At 39.8% G+C, this 21,293-nt stretch overlaps 2 protein-coding genes across 2 annotated transcripts in view; one reads left to right on the top strand and one right to left on the bottom strand.

The window, feature by feature from the left end:
• The window catches only part of SMARCA5 (SWI/SNF related, matrix associated, actin dependent regulator of chromatin, subfamily a, member 5), a 28,048-nt gene extending 11,425 nt beyond the window's left edge, over positions 1-16,623 (top strand). The window contains exons 9-24 of the mRNA XM_054989859.1: positions 851-919; positions 1,357-1,466; positions 1,817-2,043; positions 7,022-7,143; positions 7,226-7,378; positions 7,700-7,832; positions 8,250-8,398; positions 8,669-8,788; positions 8,895-9,005; positions 9,769-9,882; positions 10,061-10,183; positions 11,495-11,627; positions 12,312-12,430; positions 13,981-14,193; positions 15,701-15,811; positions 16,361-16,623. Coding sequence (XP_054845834.1) covers positions 851-919; positions 1,357-1,466; positions 1,817-2,043; positions 7,022-7,143; positions 7,226-7,378; positions 7,700-7,832; positions 8,250-8,398; positions 8,669-8,788; positions 8,895-9,005; positions 9,769-9,882; positions 10,061-10,183; positions 11,495-11,627; positions 12,312-12,430; positions 13,981-14,193; positions 15,701-15,811; positions 16,361-16,426 — 2,073 coding nt within the window. The 3' untranslated portion in view covers positions 16,427-16,623. The remainder of the gene's footprint in view (positions 1-850; positions 920-1,356; positions 1,467-1,816; positions 2,044-7,021; positions 7,144-7,225; positions 7,379-7,699; positions 7,833-8,249; positions 8,399-8,668; positions 8,789-8,894; positions 9,006-9,768; positions 9,883-10,060; positions 10,184-11,494; positions 11,628-12,311; positions 12,431-13,980; positions 14,194-15,700; positions 15,812-16,360) is intronic.
• A 1,252-nt stretch (positions 16,624-17,875) lies between these two features.
• FREM3 (FRAS1 related extracellular matrix 3) overlaps positions 17,876-21,293 on the bottom strand; it is a 118,331-nt gene continuing 114,913 nt past the window's right edge. Inside the window, exon 24 of the mRNA XM_054989922.1 lies at positions 17,876-20,868. Within this exon, the coding sequence (XP_054845897.1) occupies positions 20,344-20,868 (525 nt within the window). The 3' untranslated portion in view covers positions 17,876-20,343. The remainder of the gene's footprint in view (positions 20,869-21,293) is intronic.

Consider the following 21,293-nt stretch of genomic DNA (forward strand, 5'->3'; position numbering starts at 1 on the left):
ACTCTTTAATGTACTTGGTTAACTTATATTATTATTGCTTATTGTATGTTGATTTTAGAATTACTGTTTTCTTGTTTTTATTGATTTTAACTGTTGTTCACTGCCCAGAGCCCCTGAGGATGGGCGGTTTATAAATCAAAATAATAAATACAAGTGAAAGGCAATCTGCATCCCACAACAACAGCAGGTTTCTAAAAGGTTATGTATTTTAGTATTAAACCACACCAAAAAGCAAAAAACAATGTTTCCTTGAAAAGAGCAATAAATATTACACAACCACCAGAAAACAAGCAAAAGAACACTCCCCATAACAGCAAAAGCAATTAAATAAAGTTTAAAATGAAAGAAAAAGCTCACCCCTTTCTCCACCTTTACCCTACCCCCAACCCAACCAGATCAATTCTCTTCTCCAAAACACAGAAAAAACTTGAGTCTGTGGATCTCAAACCAAGCAGAAGTTTCTCAGGTGCGCCATTTTTCTTACGGTGTATTAAGGCTGATGTAGAGTTACATTGTCCAAAGGGTGGGACGGGGGGGAGCGAGAGAGAAAACAAAAGTATCACACTTTGCAGACATTACTTGTCATCAGCAGATTAATTCACGAGATGGGCAAATGGACAGAGCAGATGATAACTAGTTGGTAGTTACCTGAAAATGTGTAGTAATGTAGGTGGAACTATTGTAGCTTTAAGGCGCAAAGAAGAATCATTCTCAGTTCTGCCCCATGCCGGAGTCTCAGTGGCCCTTTTATATGTTTTCAGTAATATGTATTTAATAAATAATTGATATGGAAATGGTAAATTTACTCTGAAATTTGAACACATTAATAACATTCTGATACTTCATATAGGACTTTGATTCATGGTTCGATACAAACAATTGTCTTGGGGACCAAAAGCTAGTGGAAAGACTCCATATGGTGAGTTTTTACATTTAAATTCATGTTATTCTTGCTGTATTGTATCACTTCCACTAATCTGCATCACGCTCTTTTATAAGCAGTGTGCTTTGAGACTGATAATTGAATCATTATATGTCAGGATGACATTTTCATGGCTGAGATAACAGGCCATGTGCCATTTGAGCTCGGATTCCACAGTTGTTGGGGAAAATTTTCATACAGAACGTGAAGTTGCATTCAGAACTACTTGTGCAAGTAGTGTGTGAGATGGAATTGTTGATGTCTTTGGACACTTGTGCATAGCTTCCTCATGGCAAGTCTGTATTCTTGAAAGAGAGTAATGCCACAAAGTTCAGAACAAAAAGGAGTCTTTGTGTACAAGCCATGAATAAGAAAATGAGACTGTCATTGTTTAGTGTTACAAGTTGACCTCTCATATTGTTTGTCATTGATAGGTGCTTCGGCCATTTCTCTTACGGCGTATTAAGGCTGATGTAGAGAAGAGTTTACCTCCAAAAAAGGAAGTTAAAATATATGTTGGGCTCAGCAAAATGCAGAGAGAATGGTGAGTAATTAAAATTAGAATATAGATCCACAGAATCATTCAAACCAGTATGGTGTAGTGGCTTTGATATTGTACTAGGATCTGGGAGACCCGGGTTCAGTTCCTTGCTTTGTTGTGGAAACATGCTGGGTGATCTTGGGCCAGTCACATACTCTCACTCTAAACTACTTCATACATTTGTTGTGAGGAAAAAATGGAGGAGAATGATATAAGCTGCTTTGGGTCTCCATTGGAGAGAAAAGTGGGGTAAAAATTAAGTGAAATAAATTAATTCTTTTTTTACTGATTGCATATAAAAGGTGCTTAAATTGTAGCATGGACCTCAGTTGACTTTTTGTGTTTTAATATAGGTACACAAGGATATTAATGAAGGATATAGATATATTGAACTCTGCTGGAAAACTGGACAAAATGAGACTGCTAAACATTCTAATGCAATTACGCAAATGTTGCAATCATCCCTACCTTTTTGATGGAGCAGAGCCTGGCCCACCTTACACAACAGATATGCATTTGGTTACTAACAGTGGGAAAATGGTAGTTTTGGACAAACTGTTACCAAAACTAAAAGAACAAGGTAATATAATTACATTGGAAAAGAATCCATGTTTCTTTGACAAAAATCAGGTTAGGAGTAGTAGTACAATATTTACTTTTTTCATTACCTTTAACAGTTCTGTCAGTATTATTTGAAATGTTTTGTTCTGGATTATACAAACACAGTCATTTATTTTGAGTCACAGCCTTTATAATGGCAGTGTGAGCTCTAGTACACAACTGAGGAATCATGGCTCTAAATGTGCCACTTTGAACATTCTTCATGCCCAGAGGGTTTCGGAGAAGCAATTCAAGGTATTCGCTGAATTCAATTGATAAAAATGGAAGATGCCCTTAATACGTCTAGGATTAGGGGTGTGTAGTCAGGGTCCAGGATTTGGGAAAAGGCTGGATTTTTGCTGATTAGGAAAAATCTGGCTTTTCCCAGATCACATTAGAGGATCCTGGATCCAATCTGGGTACCTGGATTTAGACCCCTGAATAAATCCAGGTTAATTCGGGAAACATGGCTTGGCTGTTTCCCTTGCTGTTTCCTTGCAAAGAAACAGCAACAAAATAGCATTTTCCTCCTTGTTTTGGAGAGAGAGGGAGTGAGTGGCCAATCCATACAGGACTATCTTTGGCTGCCTGGTTTATGCAAGTGTAGACTAGTTTTCCTGAAACTTGGGGGTCTTTAGAGGACAGTCAGGTGTAAGCCCCCTACAGATTTGGTGAAGTTTGCTTGAAAAAAATGACACCCCTATCCCCCCGGGTAGCCTCCAGATAGCTTTCCCCATAGGAAACAATGGAGTAGCTGGGTCACCTTCTTAAGAGGCCCATAGAACTGGATCCTGGTGTCCACTTTACCTGAAATTTGGTGGGGAGGGATCTTTAGAGGATAGTCAGGAGTAGGTTCCCTGCAAATTTGTTGAAATTTTCTTGAAGAAGCCCCTCCCCCAGATAGTTTTCCCCATAGGGAATAATGGCCAAATTAACCCATTTTGTGATTTTGTGAATCCTGGATTTTTGGGGGGGATCCCGAAATCCCATATGCAGATTCCAAGATTTGGAGGGAGGGTCCATATCCCTATCACTCACTTGACGCAACCAGGACTCAGTCTACAAATACACAACTTGCCTCGTAGATGCAAGATACAAAAATTTAGCTACAGTTTCAATAACTTTTTGGTTCTGAGTAGCCAATAGGAGGATAATATCCCAATCTAGGATTTCAGTGATGGGGATAGAGAAATTAGACTGGCTCTTTGGTCCAGTTAATGGAAAGTGGGTCAGGATCATGGGACTTAATCTTTTCCTATTTCAGAAGGCTGGACTAAAAAAGGGCTGGAATTTCTAGCTCTCCAAAATAAAGGCCTGAAAGCCTTTCTTTTCCTGATACATTAGAAGTGGGGGAGGGAGGGAGGGAGGGAGGGAGAGAGAAAGATCCTCTTAGACCAGAGCTAGGCTCAGTGATGTTCGTGAAATAAATGGCTCATTAGCTTGCCAGTATAACCCCCGGTGGGGGTGGGCACATGTGCCTACCAAGGCTTGCTGAAGGGTCATTATACCAAGGAGTTTTAATGATGGACAGTTGGCCTCTATCTTTGTAGATCTAAATATGCAAATATTTATTTTATTTATTGTTTAGAGTCTACCTTTCTCACTGAGACTCAAGTTGGATTACATAATGTAAGTCAGTACAATCAATAGGATGAGATCTAGTAACCAATGAAATAGGACCAGGATTGCAAAAATATAAAACAAGGCATAAGTATTAAACATGACATGTTAAACAAAGCAAGAAATGGTATTCTATGGTAAATGGTTATAATGCAGCCCTATTCCTTTATAAAATCGCCCTCTTGAACAGTTCATAGTATGCAGAAAGCCAGGACGATTGGAGCCTTCCTAACCTCCTCAGGCAGGCCTTTCCATAGGATGAGGGCCACCACAGAGAATCTTGTGTGTGGGCAGTAGAGATGGGCATGAACTGCAAGATGAACTAAAGTTCATCACAAACTGAGCCAGTTTGTGCTTCGTGAACCACAGCAGTTCATGGAAGCCTGTTTTCCACGAACGTCCATGAACTGGTCTGCTGGTTTGTTTGGTTCATGTTAAACCCCAATGCCCCTTTCCATACTGCTTTGCAACAGCAGCAGCAGGGAAAGGGGCATTTAAATTCCCCCAGATCAGCTGCTTGGCAGGGATCTCCCCAACCAACAGCTGATCCAAGCCTGCAGGGGTGAAATGCCACTTTCCGTGCTGCTGCAGCTGCAAAGCAGCATGGAAAGGGGCATTTAAACCCCCGGATCAGCTGCTTGGTGGGGAGATCCCCGCCAAGCAGGTGATCCAAACTGGCAGGGGTGAAATGCCCCTTTCTGTGCCACTTCACAGCAGCATGGAAAGAGGCATTTAAACTCCACGAACCATGAACTGGTTCGCAAACTGGGGCAAGTTCGTGAAAGTTCATGGTTTGTGAAATGGGATGAACCACGAACTGCACGGTTCGTTTTTTCCCCACTTTGTGCTCACCTCTAATGGGCAGTTGTTAATTTTGCCGTCTTACAGGGTGGTATATGCTGAAATGTTTATGATTCTCTGATCTCTTGGTACTTCGGATGCAAAACCTTAGATAATTGTCATCCGCAAGGGTATGCTGTTACAGATACCCATTCTTTACCCAGATCTAAACTTGATCCAGTTCCAGCTAACTTCTGGAGGATGTAAATCTGCATAGTAGCCCTGTCATATTGTCTTATAGATCACCAAACAAGTTTTAATAGGGCACTTGGAAAAGCTTTCACAGATGCTGTAAATGAAAGCAGGTGGACCCTCAAAGCATTAGTAAATTATTTTTTCCAAGCAAGGTTAGATTTGGGGCTTAATTCAAATGGAGTTTTAGCTCTAGAAAACATTTTTTGGGGAACTTTGTTTATTGATATCAAGCATTTCTTTAGAGGGGTTGTATTAATTCATCTGTGTGATCTAAGGAACTGAGACCACTAATAATGCTTATTTTGATTCACACAAATACCCTATTTAAGCTCAGATTTTTCCACTGCAGCTTTCCTCTGTGGCCAGAGTGTCTGGCCAAGACTGCATGACTGTCTGAATTTGTACACATTTCTGTGGACTCGTAGTACAGAAACAATGATGTTTCAGTGAGTGCAAGGATTTCTGCTCTTGGAGAGCTGTATTACTCCTTTCCTCCTCCTGTGGGAACTGATATCCTTCCTCCCAAATTGTTCCTCAAATCTTCCTATCATGAAAATAGGATGGGGGAGCATTTGGGGCTGCCACAGGAAGGGGAGACAAGAACATGGAAGTTCTTGAACCCAAGAAATATTTAGTCTGGATCCAAGCCACAAGACTTTGGCTGGGACTGGTAGGAACTATTCAAGTTCTCCCCAAAGACTAGACTATACTTTTATAAGGGGGCCTGTGGATATATCTCTAGGACAGTGAAACTCAGTGATCCGAGCCATATATGGCTGTCTGACATGCTATCTGTTGCTCTTCTGAGCACTGTTCTTCCATATGGCATCTCACCATAATTTAGGAAAAATAGACAAGGTCCTTACCCAGTGGGGCTTATACTTAATAGCTAATTCCTACCTTGAACCAGCCATCACCAGAAGAACAGATAATCTGTAAGGCTCCCTGATATGCAGATTCTGTGCTGGGGATGTAAGTAAATGTTGCTCTTTTGGTTGATGGTAATTGTGAATGTGGCTCTGTCTGAGCTGTGGAGTACTACTACACTTGTAATACTTAGAGGCAGTTTAGCTCCCCAGCAGTAGTGGTGGTTTAACACTGCATGGTACTGCTTAGAAGCCTTTCAAGCTCCGAGGCTTTTCCCAAAGAAGATGAATCTCCTCTTCATCAAAGAACTTGCTAGACCGGGCTTGGGTACTGCTATAAGATGCATTTCAGAGTTTTTAAGCTTGTCTAACACTGGAGCACAAATGTTAAACTGCTTCTAACTGTATTCTTTACTGGATATGAGAGAGCATATAAAACATTCAAAATCCTGGAATCTGATCTCAAACACTACTTGCATTGAATTGGATCTTGATGTGTTCTTCAGTCTTCAGCGTAAGATCAGTAGTACAGGGAATATATGCTTTTGTGACAGTGAAACCAAATCTTCAGATCTTTAATGCTGGGTAGAGCTGAACAGAATTTGTATAATTTTATATTTCTCATTTAAGGCTGAAATAGTAACCAGGCAGGAGTGAAAGCACAAAACTAGGTTGGTAGGGAGGAAATAAATATTTTCAGTTGCTTGTATTTTTGTTTTAAACCTTAAAAGAATACTTGAGTGGGTGATGGTGCTGCTAAGGACTGTATTTTTCCTCATATGTTCCTGAATACTAGCAGTGGTTGCCACTGAAGACTCTTTTCTGGTGCTTCCAATCTGCAGAAATTAGATGGATGGTTACTGGAGATAAGCTCTTCTGTATGGCTTCACTCTAGACAAATTTTCCTGGTCCCTTATTTCGTTGTGTTAGGCAAACTCTGCCCTGAGTTTGATTGGTTTTACATTGTTGGGAGGTTGGGTTGTATATTAGCTTTTGCTGTTTCAACAATAAACTAATTCCTTTTTGATGAAATACCATTTAGTCTTCATATTTATTGTACAAATTTTCTGTTCTGAAAGTTCAAATTTATTTTACTACTGTATTATATCCATGAATTCTGTAAATCTTCCTGAAAACTAGTTTTGGTGGGATGTTTAAATGGGCTGGATTCAAGAACTCTCTTCTCCCTAAACCTTCATTAATTTGAAGAAATCTCAATGGATGGATGTTACTAAATCTGTCTAGGCAGGTCAGTAGCTGGATCTAGCCAAATATGTTTAAAGTATGAATTGATGACTTATACTGTTGTGCACCTCTGCAGGTGCCATCAATTATTCAACTTAGAAGTAATTTCTTATGATTCTTAGAAATCTGGAAAACAATTGGTTTGCAATCTGGTAAACAACTATTTTTCTTCTTCTTGTAAACCTTGAACAGAATCACGCGTACTCATCTTCAGTCAGATGACCAGAGTCTTAGATATCTTAGAAGATTACTGCATGTGGCGAAACTATGAATATTGTCGGCTTGATGGGCAGACACCTCATGATGAAAGACAAGTAAGTGATCAGAAGAACACAATGTATCGTTTTATTATTAATCACTTTCAAACTACTGATATCTGACTTGGTTTTTACACAGGCATCTATTAATGCATACAATGAGCCTGGCAGCTCAAAATTTGTGTTCATGCTGAGCACGCGTGCTGGCGGTCTAGGAATCAATCTGGCTACAGCTGATGTCGTAATTCTGTATGATTCAGACTGGAATCCACAAGTAGACCTTCAGGCTATGGTAAGATTCAAATAACAATGGCTTAGAATCATGGCCCAAGAAACAAAGCAACAGTCAGATTAAAGTTTCTTTCTGGAGTCTTTAGTGCGCACCTTCGTACTCTTTTTTAAAATCCTGGATTATATCCTTTTGCTATCTGGCAAAAACCTGAATTAAATTACAGCACCAAGATAAACTAGCTTGAATAGAAAAAAAAAAACATTGGGTATGCGAATGTTTTATCTGGACAATTTTTCTGTCTGCTTAAAACATACGCAGTTTTCGTTAGATGCCATTACTAATATTTATTATAACTTGAGTATTGAATGTTTTTATGTGTAGGATCGGGCACATAGGATTGGTCAAACAAAGACTGTTAGAGTATTCAGATTCATTACAGACAATACAGTAGAAGAAAGAATAGTAGAACGAGCAGAAATGAAGCTCCGTTTGGATTCCATAGTTATTCAACAAGGTAAATAAAATATAATTTTCTGTTCTTTAACATGTTCACAGTCTCACATGAGGTTTTGAGTTATTTGAAGCATTATTATAATTTGGTCATTCTTAGAAAGAACTAAGTGAAAAATAAAAATACTGAACCTATATGTTGCAATAGTATTATAAATTGTACCAAGCCAAGGAGGTAGGGAACGGGGGGAGAATTTTAATATGGAGTACATGCTTTCTCATTCCGCCTTTTAAAAAATCAAATACCATTATAGCCTTAGGATAATAAACACTTTAAATAATAGCGTTGAGTGTACAGCTGCCCAAGCTTCAGTACATCAACAGCAAAATCTTTGTCTTGTATTTAATAATGAAGAATTGTGTTAATAGAGCTTTTCTGCTATGAATTTGGCTTATTGACAACACCTTTGTTTATATTCAGGAAGATTAGTGGATCAAAATCTGAACAAATTAGGGAAAGATGAAATGTTACAGATGATTAGACATGGAGCTACCCATGTCTTTGCTTCAAAGGAGAGTGAAATTACGGATGAAGATATTGATGGTATTTTGGAAAGAGGTGCAAAGAAGGTGAGATGCCATGTGTTAGGAAGAAACAGTATTAATAGTTGTTTTTTGAGTTTAAAATGTTGCTATCAAGAAGGCTGTGCATTAACTGCATATTTATTTAAATATTTATACTCCATCTTATCTCCATGAGCTCAAGGTGATTAACATATAAGCTAGTGAACTCTATTTTGTATCCATTTTAAATTTAGTGAATTTAGTACATACTTACTAAGTTCTTATCACACAATTACTGAGCAGATTGTATTGAAAATGATTTGTCTGTATTTGTAGACTGCAGAGATGAATGAAAAACTCTCCAAAATGGGTGAAAGCTCACTCAGAAACTTTACAGTGGATACAGAGTCCAGCGTATATAACTTTGAAGGGGAAGATTATAGAGAGAAACAAAAGGTACATTGCATTTTCATTGACTTATTTTTCATATTGCCTGTAGAATCATCAGAGAAAGTAGTTTTGTGATGATTGTTATGTTTTCCAATAAATTTGCCTGCTGCAGATGGCATTCACAGAATGGATTGAGCCACCAAAACGTGAGAGAAAAGCAAATTATGCGGTTGATGCTTATTTCAGGGAAGCTCTTCGTGTCAGTGAACCAAAAGCACCAAAGGTGAGCTTTTAAAACCATTTTTATGTCTGAAAGTGAGCTTTTATTTTAGCAAAATGTTCATTTGCGTAAGTAAAAGTGGAGAGGCAATTAAACTGATCTAGGAATGTATTTTATAGTATTCTATGGTTGGTAATATTTTTTATTTAGAAAATGTATATGCCCTTGTTCTAGAGACTTGCTCAAGGCGGCTCACAAAGAAAAACAACATGCTGATTAAAATAATAAAAATAAATAAAAATTATCAATATTAAAGCACACTAAGTGTGTAAAGATAGCATAAAATCATACTTAGCTTAAAATAGTATCCCTAAAACAGCCTTCTGGCTAGAAACAGGCCATAAAAATAACCATTAAAAGTATGGGTGAAGAGAAATGTTTTGGTTTGCTGCCTCAAGGACAGAGATGTAGGTGCCGAAGGGTGGGGTGGGCGGGTTCCAAGGGCAGGTTGCCACTTGTTAAATGTTCCTGTGTTTGGTGACCACTTGGTTTACCTCTGCAGGCAGGGGGCACAGACAGCATGGTTTGGGAACAAAATCTTTACTAGCAGGCTGGACTGCGTCTATTTTTGCAATCTGACAAATCTTTTTTCTGTTGAATAGCTTTCAGATCATGTTCCTTCTCTGACTTTGATAGCACAAGTCAGAAGTAGTTTTATCTTCCATAGTTTTCTGAGGAAATTTAAAAGTATTTCCTAATTGTTGTCTAACTTCAGTTCTTTAATAGAAATGCAGGTATTGGATCTCTACCTCTCTCTTTTTCTAAGGCACCACGACCTCCAAAACAGCCCAATGTTCAGGATTTCCAGTTCTTTCCACCACGCTTGTTTGAACTATTGGAAAAAGAAATTCTTTATTACAGGAAAACTATTGGATACAAGGTAATAAGCATGGAAGCACAATCTTATGTTCTCTTCATAACATTGAGATTAAACTGAGGTAATTTTGGTGCAGTATTGGGATTTGATATATTAGTACTGAGTTACAGATGGTTTTATATAGGGTTTTCTGGTTTATATTGTTTGTCAGATATCAGTCATGTGATATACATTTCTTTAGATACCTCGTAATCCTGACTTGCCAAACGCAGCCCAGGCACAAAAGGAAGAACAGCTGAAAATTGATGAAGCTGAGCCCCTTAATGAAGAGGAGTTAGATGAGAAAGAGAAGCTATTAACCCAGGTATGGTCAGCAATCTATGACGAGCCCTGCTTGAATCTGTACTTCGTTCTTTTTTATATACAGGGTTGAAAAAATGGAATTTCAAATCTAGGTTTGGTTTGCTTTATTGGCACCAGCTCATACTTCCATATTGTCTCTTAGTAAATTAAGTGATTTGCTTAGAAAAATATCTTGAGCTTGGTTTGAAATATAAAACTTAAGTTCTTCCTTGTTTTTTAATCATTATATAGATCTAACTAATGAACATTAGTGATTACATTTGTTTGTAAAAATGTATCTGTTCTGTATGTTTGCTTCTGACTCCATATTGTGGTAGTAGTAGTAGAAGGAGGAGAAAACAGGATTGTTCATCCTAGCAAGCCTGGATTAATGTATGTAATAAAGCAGGGAGTACTGGAGACATCTGGGAATGCTCCCTTACTTAATGGAAGAAAAGACAGTGTATAATAGTTGTTGTGTAATAGTTATGGCTTGTATAAGACAACACAGTTCCCAATACCTAAAGGCAGTTCGATCTTCAGAAGAGGGGATGTTAGTTTTCACTGATTCCCACCCACCCCCATTCAATTACAAATTCCCCCACTTTGCCCCCTATAGTATTCCCAAAAGTGCTGCCCCCCCCCTCCCCGGGAACAAAATTTAATTGGGCTGGAAACGGAAAAGACCTGCTTCACTTGAGAATCTTAACAGATGCAAGTCATTATGATTAATAAATACTAGCTGTTGCACAGTTCCTGGACGTCTAGTTGTGAACTTGTACTGATATTATCATGAATTGAATCCTGGTCAACTCATCAGTAGCTTTCAAGAAATATCTTGAATGGTATAAGAATGGTGAAAACAGTAATACCTTGGGAATCCTAACTAGAATTCAGAAATTTATGCTTTAGTACATTTGGGTGGAGAATAGGTGAAAAGTAATAAAGAAATGCATATACATTGTTCACAAGGGAAAAAGCTACAATATAGTAGAGTAAAAGGGAGGTATAACTGATTTGAAAAGTTTTTTTCCCTGTGTCCAACATTCAGCTTTCCTGAATGCTTGGTTTTCTGGTTGGGAGAATGTTTCCTTTGTTAGTATAGCCACAGGTGCTTAAAATACTGAACTTTGAAATTTGCCAGCTTGATCAATAGGTAAAACTTTAATTGAGAGCTGATGCCTGTATAAATGGGAAGACCTTTTTTTTTTATTCTCAACTATTAAAGTGTTTCAGAAAGGCTCCCATGATGATGATGACAAAGTTAAATTTTGGGCCTTTTTATAAAAGCAATGAATATGACAACATTTAAATATTCTTATTTATTTTCAAGGGGTTTACCAACTGGAATAAAAGAGACTTCAATCAGTTCATCAAGGCTAATGAAAAATGGGGCCGTGATGATATTGAAAACATAGCTCGGGAAGTGGAAGGAAAGACTCCAGAAGAAGTCATTGAGTATTCTGGTAAAAATGCCTTCCTGTTGAGAAGATCTTACTAGACAGTTCTCAGTGCACATAGCAGACTTGAGCTTTAGGAGGCTGTTTCATGGAAGGTTTAAATCTCTCCACTATAAAGTAGTTCTGGGATTTCATCATGTTTTAAAAATTGATTACAATTATACTTGAAGAGCCAAGTAACTGTGGAGCTTCCTTTTGATATTTCCGGGTATTTATTCCATGGTTCTTTTCTCCACTCATGGCTGAGTTATAAGGATTTCAGGCATCCCTGGTAAAATTGGGAGAGAACCCTTTGTTCTTGATTTTCAGTCGTATATAGAGCTGTACCCCAGTGCTACTGCAGGGATGCAATGTATTTAAAGGGAAGGTTTTTCATCCCAGTTTAATAGCCTCCATTAGATTTATACTGCTCTCAGACCATTTATGCAGTAGTTTTGGCTGGCCACAAGAGGTCAGCAAGTGAACAGGTTCCCAATAGTAGCACTTCTCTAGATTTCCCCTGACAGGTGGAACTACTGCAATGCTGTATTAACTGATAGTACTCTAACAAACAACAGAAGACAATTCTGAAAATATTAACATAGCAAAAACAAGAAATCATATGTGCAAAAAAATAAAGTTGCCATGAAACTAAGCTTGATTAAAATTTGCAAATGGGTCATGGCAGGACTAACAAATGACTCTCTTCAGCTGTGTTCTGGGAGAGATGTAACGAACTCCAAGATATTGAGAAGATCATGGCTCAGATTGAAAGAGGTGAAGCTCGAATTCAGAGGAGGATTAGCATTAAAAAAGCACTTGACACAAAGGTATTTTTCACTTTATTTACCCTTGCATTATCATTCTGTTGTTGGACATAATCATAAGAACAGAAGAAGAGCCCTGCTGGATCAGACCATTGGTCCCTCTACTTAATTCACTGTCTCCCACAGTGGTCAGCCAGTTCATGTGGAGCACCAACAACAGGGCTGAGAAGATGAGGGCTTCCCTCTGAAGTTGCCTCCTGGCACTGGTATTCAGGGCTTTACTTCCTTTCAGTGGAGGCCCAGGTCACGACCGTTGCCAAGTCTGCCTTTTTTCATCTTCGACAGGCCAGGCAACTGGCGCCCTATCTTTCGCCCCAGGACCTGGCCACAGTAATCCATGCAACGGTCACCTCGAGGCTAGACTACTGCAACTCACTCTATGCTGGTCTGCCCTTGGGCCTGACCCAGAAGTTACAGCTGGTCCAGAATGCAGCGGCATGCGTCCTTATCGGAACGCCAATCCGAGCGCACATTCATCCTGTGCTGTGCCAGCTACACTGTCCCCCAGTGGAGTTCTGGATCCAGTTCAAGGTGTTAACCTTGGTGTTTAAAGCCCTTCACGGACTGGGACCTGCATACCTGTGGGACCACCTCTTCCATTACGTCTCCTGCAGGGTGTTGCACTCTGTAGACAAGCAACTCCTGGTGGTCCCTGGCCCGAAGGACATCTGTCTGGCCTCAACCAGGGCCCGGGCTTTTTGTGCCCTGACCCCGGCCTGGTGGAACGCTCTCCCGCTGGAGATCCGGGCCCTGCGGGACCTGTTACAGTTTTGCAGGGCCTGTAAAATGGAGATGTTCCGCCAGGCTTTTGTCTGAGTGCCAGCGGGTGTCCTCCTTCCATCTAAGACCACCACTTCTTCTGAGGCTGCCCTCGGCCATCTGCTATGCCTAACATACGGACTCCCAATATTTGTTTAAATACCCTGCTCCTGGACTATTTTAATGATTTTTTTAAAAATTATTATTGATTTTATGTTTTGTGATTTTAATGTATTTTTTAATGTTGTTAGCTGCCCTGAGCCCATCTGTGGGGAGGGTGGGGTATAAATCGAATATAATAAATAATAAAATAAATAAATGTGAAGGTTCCCTTTAGGCACCATGGTCAGACTTCTCCTCCATGAAACTGTCTAATCCCCTTCTAAAGCTGTTTATGCCTGTGGCCATTGCTACATCCTCTGGCATTGAATCCCACATCTTAATTACTCTTCGTATAAAGAAGTATTGCCTTCGTCTGTCCATCATTCAAACATTCTTACATGTCCCTTTATGTCACATCTGTCCATGTCCCTAAATTAACCTTTTTCTGAGTGTCTAAATCATGGCCCTACTAATTTTTGTGAAGCTGTGCATTGGTAGTCTATTCTCCACTGGGGGTGGGAATCACTTTCTTACAAACATTTGGATTTTTCAGTTTCCTACAACAGCCCTTCAAGTTGCTAGAAGAGGCATGTTACAATGCAGAATAAATTGATATTTTGCTATACCATGTCTTACGCTGCTGTTAACTGATGCCTAAATAATTCTGTGGGCTACATAATTGTTTTCCTTAGATTGGCAGATACAAAGCTCCTTTCCACCAGCTGAGAATATCATATGGCACTAACAAAGGAAAGAATTATACAGAAGAGGAGGATCGCTTTTTGATTTGTATGCTTCACAAACTGGGATTTGATAAAGAAAATGTTTATGATGAGTTGAGACAATGTATTCGTAACTCTCCCCAATTCAGATTTGACTGGTTCCTCAAGTCCAGGACTGCAATGGTATATATTAGTTTACATATTTATTTCTTAGAGCATTAAAATCTGTAGGTGATGTTGTGAACCTAATTTATGTTTTTGAAGTTTTGCCAAAAGAAATTTCTTTGGCTGTCTTAAACAGAGCATCAGCAATAAGAGCCAGCTTGGTGTCGTGGTTAAGAGCGCGGGACTCTAATCTGGAGAACCAGGTTTGATTCCCAACTCCTTCACTTGAAGCCAGCTGGGTGACCTTGGGCTAGTCACAGTTCTCTGGAGCTCTCTCAGCCCCACCCACCTCAAAGGGTGTTTTGTTGTGAGGATAATAACAACATACTTTTAAACTGCTCTGAATGGGCATTAAGTTGTCCTGAAGGGCGGTATATAAATCGAATGTTGTTGTTATTAACATTCCAAAATCTGTTTTTGACAAGAGTATCTCACTTTGTGAAGAAACACATTCTTGGGGGGCTCCTTTATGAACTCTGTGCTATGTGCAACCTGTTAATAGTACATACAGACTGCATATTCAAATATTAGAACAGCCCTAGTTTTTTTCAGAGCTGCCCATGCAGTAGCCAGTGTGAAACTGTATAGCTTTCAGTAGCAAACAATGAAGTGATTACCTAGTGTTATGGACTGGTCTTTATCTTGAGAACTTCACCCAAAATAGCAGCTATGGGGCGAGAACCAATTAACTGCTCAGGCACAATTACTGAGGGACTTTTGCAGGTGCTGTTTCCAGTAGTCCAGGTACTTGTGTTTCATGCATCAGCAGCCTTGTAAGGCATGTATAGAATTTACTGGGTCTTTCTGTCCCCATACATATACACTTAAGAGCCCCATGGCGCAGAGTGGTAAGTGGCAGTACTACAGCCCAAGCTCTGCTCACGACCTGGCAGAAGCCAGGTTCAGGTAGCTGGCTCAAGGTTGACTCAGCCTTCCATCCTTCCGAGGTCGGTAAAATGAGTACCCAGGTTTCTGGGGGTAAAGTGTAGATGACTGGGGAAGGCACCGGCAAACCACCCCGTAAAAGTCTGCCAAGAAAACGTTGTGATGCGATGTCCCCCCCGAGTCAGTAATGACTCGGTGCTTGCACAGGAACTACCTTTACTTTACCTTTACATATACAGTTAACGAAGCTTTATATTAGTGTGACTGAATGGCAGCACCCTATCAGTTGTTTATCAAAAGCAGTCTGTACAGATGTACATTTTCCCCACCTTATTGTTGACAACTCACATCTTGGTTCTAGTGGACTCTATGCCTTGTATTTTTTTGTACAGATTTTCCTATTGGTCCTGAACATGCTGCCAGCATGCTTATATATGGAATTTTGTACAGCTTGTTCCCAGGGAACATAAGCTGTTTTTTTAAATATATACTATACTTGTCTTGAGGCCTCGTTGATGGGAACAAGAAACTACTTTTGCAGAATAGGGAGAACTAGAACTATATTACAATTAAAATAGTATGATATCTTCAACGTTGTGGCACCTTTAAAATTAAGTCTACTACTTTGTCCACAACTCAGGAGCTGCAGAGAAGATGCAATACTTTAATCACTTTGATTGAAAGAGAGAACATGGAACTGGAAGAAAAGGAGAAAGCAGAAAAGAAGAAGCGTGGACCAAAGCCATCATTGGTGAGTGTCAAATGTGAACTGCTGAAGTGCTTTTGTTGAACAGCTAATTAATGCAAATAACTTTAGGATGCATATCATCTGCATCTGATCTATAGTCAGTGAATCTAAAGGCCACTTCATACATTATCTCTACCCGTGTCATCATCAGTTTCCAACAGCTGCCACCAGCAGATGTGAACAAACAGCTTCCTTCTGTCCCTCTAGACACATTCTGATTTGCTTTAATTACATCTTGAACTCCATTTTAAACTGTGTTAGCAATACTGATTGTTTAATGTCAGTGACCATGGCCCAAGACTTGACTAGACTAGTGTTGGGGGGGGGGGGAGGTATGGTAGTCTTGTGGAATTTGGCTTGAACTCCCTCCCTTCTGCATGCCATTTCACAAATCATCTTAGAAACTCCTCATCATTGCAGTAGTAATTCTCTATGTGAGGAGCAGTGGCATTGCTGCTCAAGGCAGACGCCTGAACCCATCTTGGAACTATGTAACTGTTTCAGTGGCTGTTTGGATCCTTTCCATTAAGCTTTCACTTTTTTCCCATTCAGGCTCAGAAACGTAAACTGGATGGTACTCCTGACGGAAGAGGACGAAAAAAGAAATTAAAGCTGTGAATGCTGAATTCTTGTAATCACTAAATTTTAAAGTAGTTCTTTAATTTTACGGGTCTTCATAAGATGTACTGTATAATTCTCAACTAATATGTCATTAAAAGACATTGGGTTCATGTGTGTACTTACTGAGCTAGGAAAATAGTACTTATGTAGTTTCACTTTTTTAAATACAACAGCTGTGCTGAGCTTTTTTTTACCATTAACTCTTGAAATAAAAAAAGACTTCATTTACTAGTAAATGGGTTTATTCGGCTCATATGTTGTGCCTTTCTGCTTCAATAGTAACATCACATAGGTCCACTCAGCAGGGAACAGGATTATCTTAATCTTGCTTGATTCCCTTACCATGCATAATAAAGTATGCTGTGCAGTCAGGTACCTATCTCCATAAACTATAATCAGAGGTAGACATGGACATGAAATATGAATCAAATTTCGTGACGAATCAGGCCAGTTCGTGTATCGTGAAAACATGTTACGTGGGGATGTTTTTCACAAAATCCATGACTTTTTGGGCTGATTCATTTGATCCATGAATGCTTCATGATGCCAGACAGTCTGGTGCCAATCCATTGATTCCCTAGGCAGCATAGGCCCTGCAGACCTTTTGTTGCCATGGAAACCCCAATCTTAGCCCACATAACCTTGATAGGCAGCTCTCCTTGCCAGCCTGAGAGCTGAGCAATGCAGGTCTGTGCAAGTTTACCTGGGAGCTGTAGTCAGAGACTCCTTCCCCTCTCTGTTTCTCTTCACCCTTTTTAAGAACGGGATGAAGTGGCGGCGGCAGCCTCAGCAGCTCCTTCTGTCGCTGCTTGCCAGTTTCAGAAACCCTTCCCTGACTCTCTACCTCCTGTCCTCCTGCTGCTCTGACATGCCTGCCCACCCCCCCGCCCCCAAGCTCCCCAGAGCAGATCCTGAGTGGATCCAGTCTGCTTGGCTTTTCCTTTGAGAACTTGGAGGCGGGAGGGGGGCATGTCAGAGCAGCTGGAGGACGGGAAGGAAAAGTCAGCAAAGAGAACCTGAAGAGAGGAAAACCCAAGCAGATCCGCTCCGCTTGACTTCCAGAAGAGGCAGAAAGCAGGAGGCCGGGAGGACAGGAGGGGAAAGTCTGCAAAGAGCCTGAAGAGAGCTACTTGGAGCGTGGCTGGAGGAGAGCCTGCTGAAGTCTCCCTGCAAGTTTGGCATCTCCGGGTATGAAGGGGGCTGTTGTAGGGCCCCGGGATCTGAGGAATCATGAACCTAATGAATCGTTTCGCGAAACGGGACAATTTCATGAAAGTTTGTGGAATGCGACAAACCATGAAACTCAAGGTTCATTTTTTTTCTGTTTTGTGCCCATCTCTAATCAGAGGATCATTAAAGAAAAGAGGTGGTGGAATGACAAGCTCTACAGTCATGCACCTTGGATTTCATCATGCCAGGTATTCAGAATATATAAAAAGACAAATACGGTGTGAAGAAAATACTTTTATAAAATCATTGTTTAAAAACTAAATTTTGGCAATATCACAAAGTGTAAGGTCACACGTATCATACAATATGTGCTTGGTACAGTTCAGTGCTTGTGCATGGCTGAAGCTTTATGTTAGTATTTTAAGAAAGTAACAAGTATACAGAAAAAATATACAACAATGACTAGTATGTATATTTTAATGCTTACCTCTGATTTCATAAACTGTAGAAATACAGCTTTTCATTGGTTTATATTAGTGAGCCCTTCTAAATAATCCTTCTAATAAAGGAACACATTTAAATCCCCTTCCCTTCCTTTGGAGCCCTGACATGGACACTTCCTTCTAGCAGTGACTATTTTAGACTGAATTGCTGGAGTTTGCCAGACTGCATGATTGCATGCTGAGGTAAAGAGTGCTCAATCCTTGATGAGGGCAGTGACAGCTATTAGCTTTGATTAAAACTGCAAAATATTACTTGATTAGGTAGTAGCTCCAGTAAGTTAAAAGCATTGCATTGTTTGTGCTGTATCATTTTGTAAACAATGCTAGGAAGGGAACAGGCAGAGCTGCAGCTATTCCTAGCAGGAAATGCAAGGTAGTCCTTCCTGACCAACTTTGTCTGTGTTTATTGCTGCCCAAAGAGAGTTCTTCAGTGTTTGAAGACAGAAGGGGATTAATACTTGTGTGCCTTTGTTAGGAGGGAGTAGTGTTTGAATGAGCCCTTAAGTGCTGGCCCAGATTTAACCTAGATTTAGACAAACTGTTTGCTGTGCAACTACAAGGGGAACCGAAAGGCTGGTAGCAAGTATGCATATATTTTTTTAATTAGTTTGATCACAGTGGAAGGTTGGCTAAGGGATCAAAATGCACTTTTCCACAAAACTTATTTTGCAAGAGTCTGGAGTTCTGCTAGCAGAGACATTACAGGGACAATCTACTCATAACCATCAAACTCAGGGAAAGCCATGATGTTAGTATCTAGCTGGTGAAATAACAGAAAACTATTGTAAACTACGGAAGAGTTTCTTTGGAGGCTGCTACACCACAAATACCACAGTAAAACAATTATGGCTTTTAACATTCCAGGCTTGACTAGTAAAAGACAGATTTGAGCAAAGGCTTGCCCTTTCTATTATCTGCAGCTGATTGCTTAACTAAATCTATTACAAATAATATATGTATATATACATTTGAACAGACTCAGAAAGGACACAGGTTAAAAACGTCAAAGGCTGCATCTAAAATAAGGCAATTAGAATAAATCTTTCTGTGAATGTTCATTCCATTTGTTGCTAATTAGGATACTAATCTTTGAATAAATCTGTCAGTATCGCCAGCAAAACAAAGCATCAGCACACTGTATTGACTTGCCATGTGGCTATGGCTCAGATTTCATCTTGCATCAACCCGAGTATGAGACACCTTGACTGGTGTCAACTTTCAGAAGTACGGATGCTTGTGTGTAGATATTCATGTATGAAGGGATTTTTTGCAGTGGTTAGGAAAGGCCCAAACTGCATGACTACTGCTTCACAGAAGTAGACAAGTACCTGTACAATTCAGTTTCCTTAGGCTACTAAAGTAATATCTGAAGGAGACTTTTTATAAGAATGGTTGCCAAGCATTCAATGGCCGGTCTGGTAATACTTCTGTGTTCCATTTTTTTGTTGTGCATTCATTTCATGGCTTAAAATTTGCTAATTGCCTAGTTGAATGAGAGCTGTTCTCCAGCTGTACTGAATATTCAATGAATATGCAAACAAGTTGCATATTAAGTTATTCACAAGCTCCTTTAACTCCTTTTGAAGTAACAGTAACTGGATACTTCACTATTGGCAAGCAAACAAAAGGAAGGGCAATCTAACAATCTGGGTTGGTCATGAAGGGCATGGTACAATATTAAGTACTCATATTGCACCAAGGTGTATATATTATACCTATGGTTAAAAGCCACCAAAGAAACGCTCTTTAAATAAGCTTAGCATTTTTCCAGTGCAGTGTTTTCATCAGTATAAACAGTACACAGAAACTTTAGTTCTACCCTATGTGGTTAAAATTTGACTTCTCCGTCTTTCCATATACAAAAGAGTAGAATTCTAGACACTATACATGGTAAACGATTCAGAAATCAATATCCCTTTGAAGAGCACCAGGCTTTCATGAGTCTAGATAAGGCACATTTATAGCTGCTTGCAGATGATTTCTTGAGCACCGGGGGGGAAGGGGGGAATGCTAGGTTTAGAGAACACTTCAGGCATTTGGGTCGTGTTCCTGGAAAAAGTTATAAATAAGCCATTCACACTTAATATACACTTCATATTTGCTACATATTTCAAAAGCTGGAATCACACACAACCCAGCATCAAAACCTAGCCAGTTCCGTCTGCAAAAGCAGCACCAGAATTCTTGTTTCTGTGACAAAATGCTGTACCTTCAAAGGATAATCTTGCCTTTGCAATGCAATTAAACTTCAGAGCCATTGCTGTGCTGTGTGGTTACAGTTTCATTGCTGCTGGAATAGTTGATGGATGAATCGGCTTTCCCAGCAGTAGAACGTCCCTTTCGTTTTAGAAGGAAGACAATAATCAAAACAGTGCAAATCAGAAGCAGCAGCCCAGCTGCACCTCCAACAATGGGTACAAGCATGTCTTCTACATCATTGCCTGTAATCTCCAAGACTGGTTTCTCATAAGCTTTACCTGCTGGGGGCAGACCTTTCTGTTTGATGATAATTTTGTTGGACCGATCAAGAGCTATATGCTGAATGTTGGTGCCCCTATTTTTATCTGCCCCAATATCTTTTGCAAGAGCAGGGGTATCAGAGGTGGCTCTCCGCATACGCCTTAGATGTGTAGCACCAGGTATTCCATTGGCTGAAGACACAGCATGATGGTACTCAACACTTCTCTTGCCTAGGCCTTTGTGAGCATTCTCACGTGACCGAACCATGTAGATAGTATGGATGTACCATTCTCGACCTGCTGCTACCTGTTAGATTTAAAACAGATGTGAAAACATTAAGCCAAGTCTTTGGTTACTCCTAATCACTCCCTGGGCTTCAAGATAGCAAACATGACTGTGCCATTTTCCTTTGTGTATTTTAAAAAAGGCAACTAGACCATAGACCAGTTTGGAAAAAGGTTTCCATGTTAGCATGGCGAATCATCAGATCAGCAAGGATACAATATTTGTATACAGCCAAATATTTAGTACTTATAAAGCAAGAAGGAAAAGAATGTCACAATATGTATTCCAGGATATGTTTGAAGATAAAGTTTATAATCCATACCCACAAAATCAGTAGGACGTAAACATTTAACTATATACATTAATGCCAGTAAAGTCAATAGGACTTCACTGCAATTAGTTTTTGCTGTATGGGGCCCAATATATCATAATCAGAAAAACTAAAG

This window comes from Eublepharis macularius, chromosome 10 (genome assembly GCF_028583425.1).
Source record: "Eublepharis macularius isolate TG4126 chromosome 10, MPM_Emac_v1.0, whole genome shotgun sequence".
NCBI classification, from domain to species: Eukaryota; Metazoa; Chordata; class Lepidosauria; order Squamata; family Eublepharidae; genus Eublepharis; species Eublepharis macularius.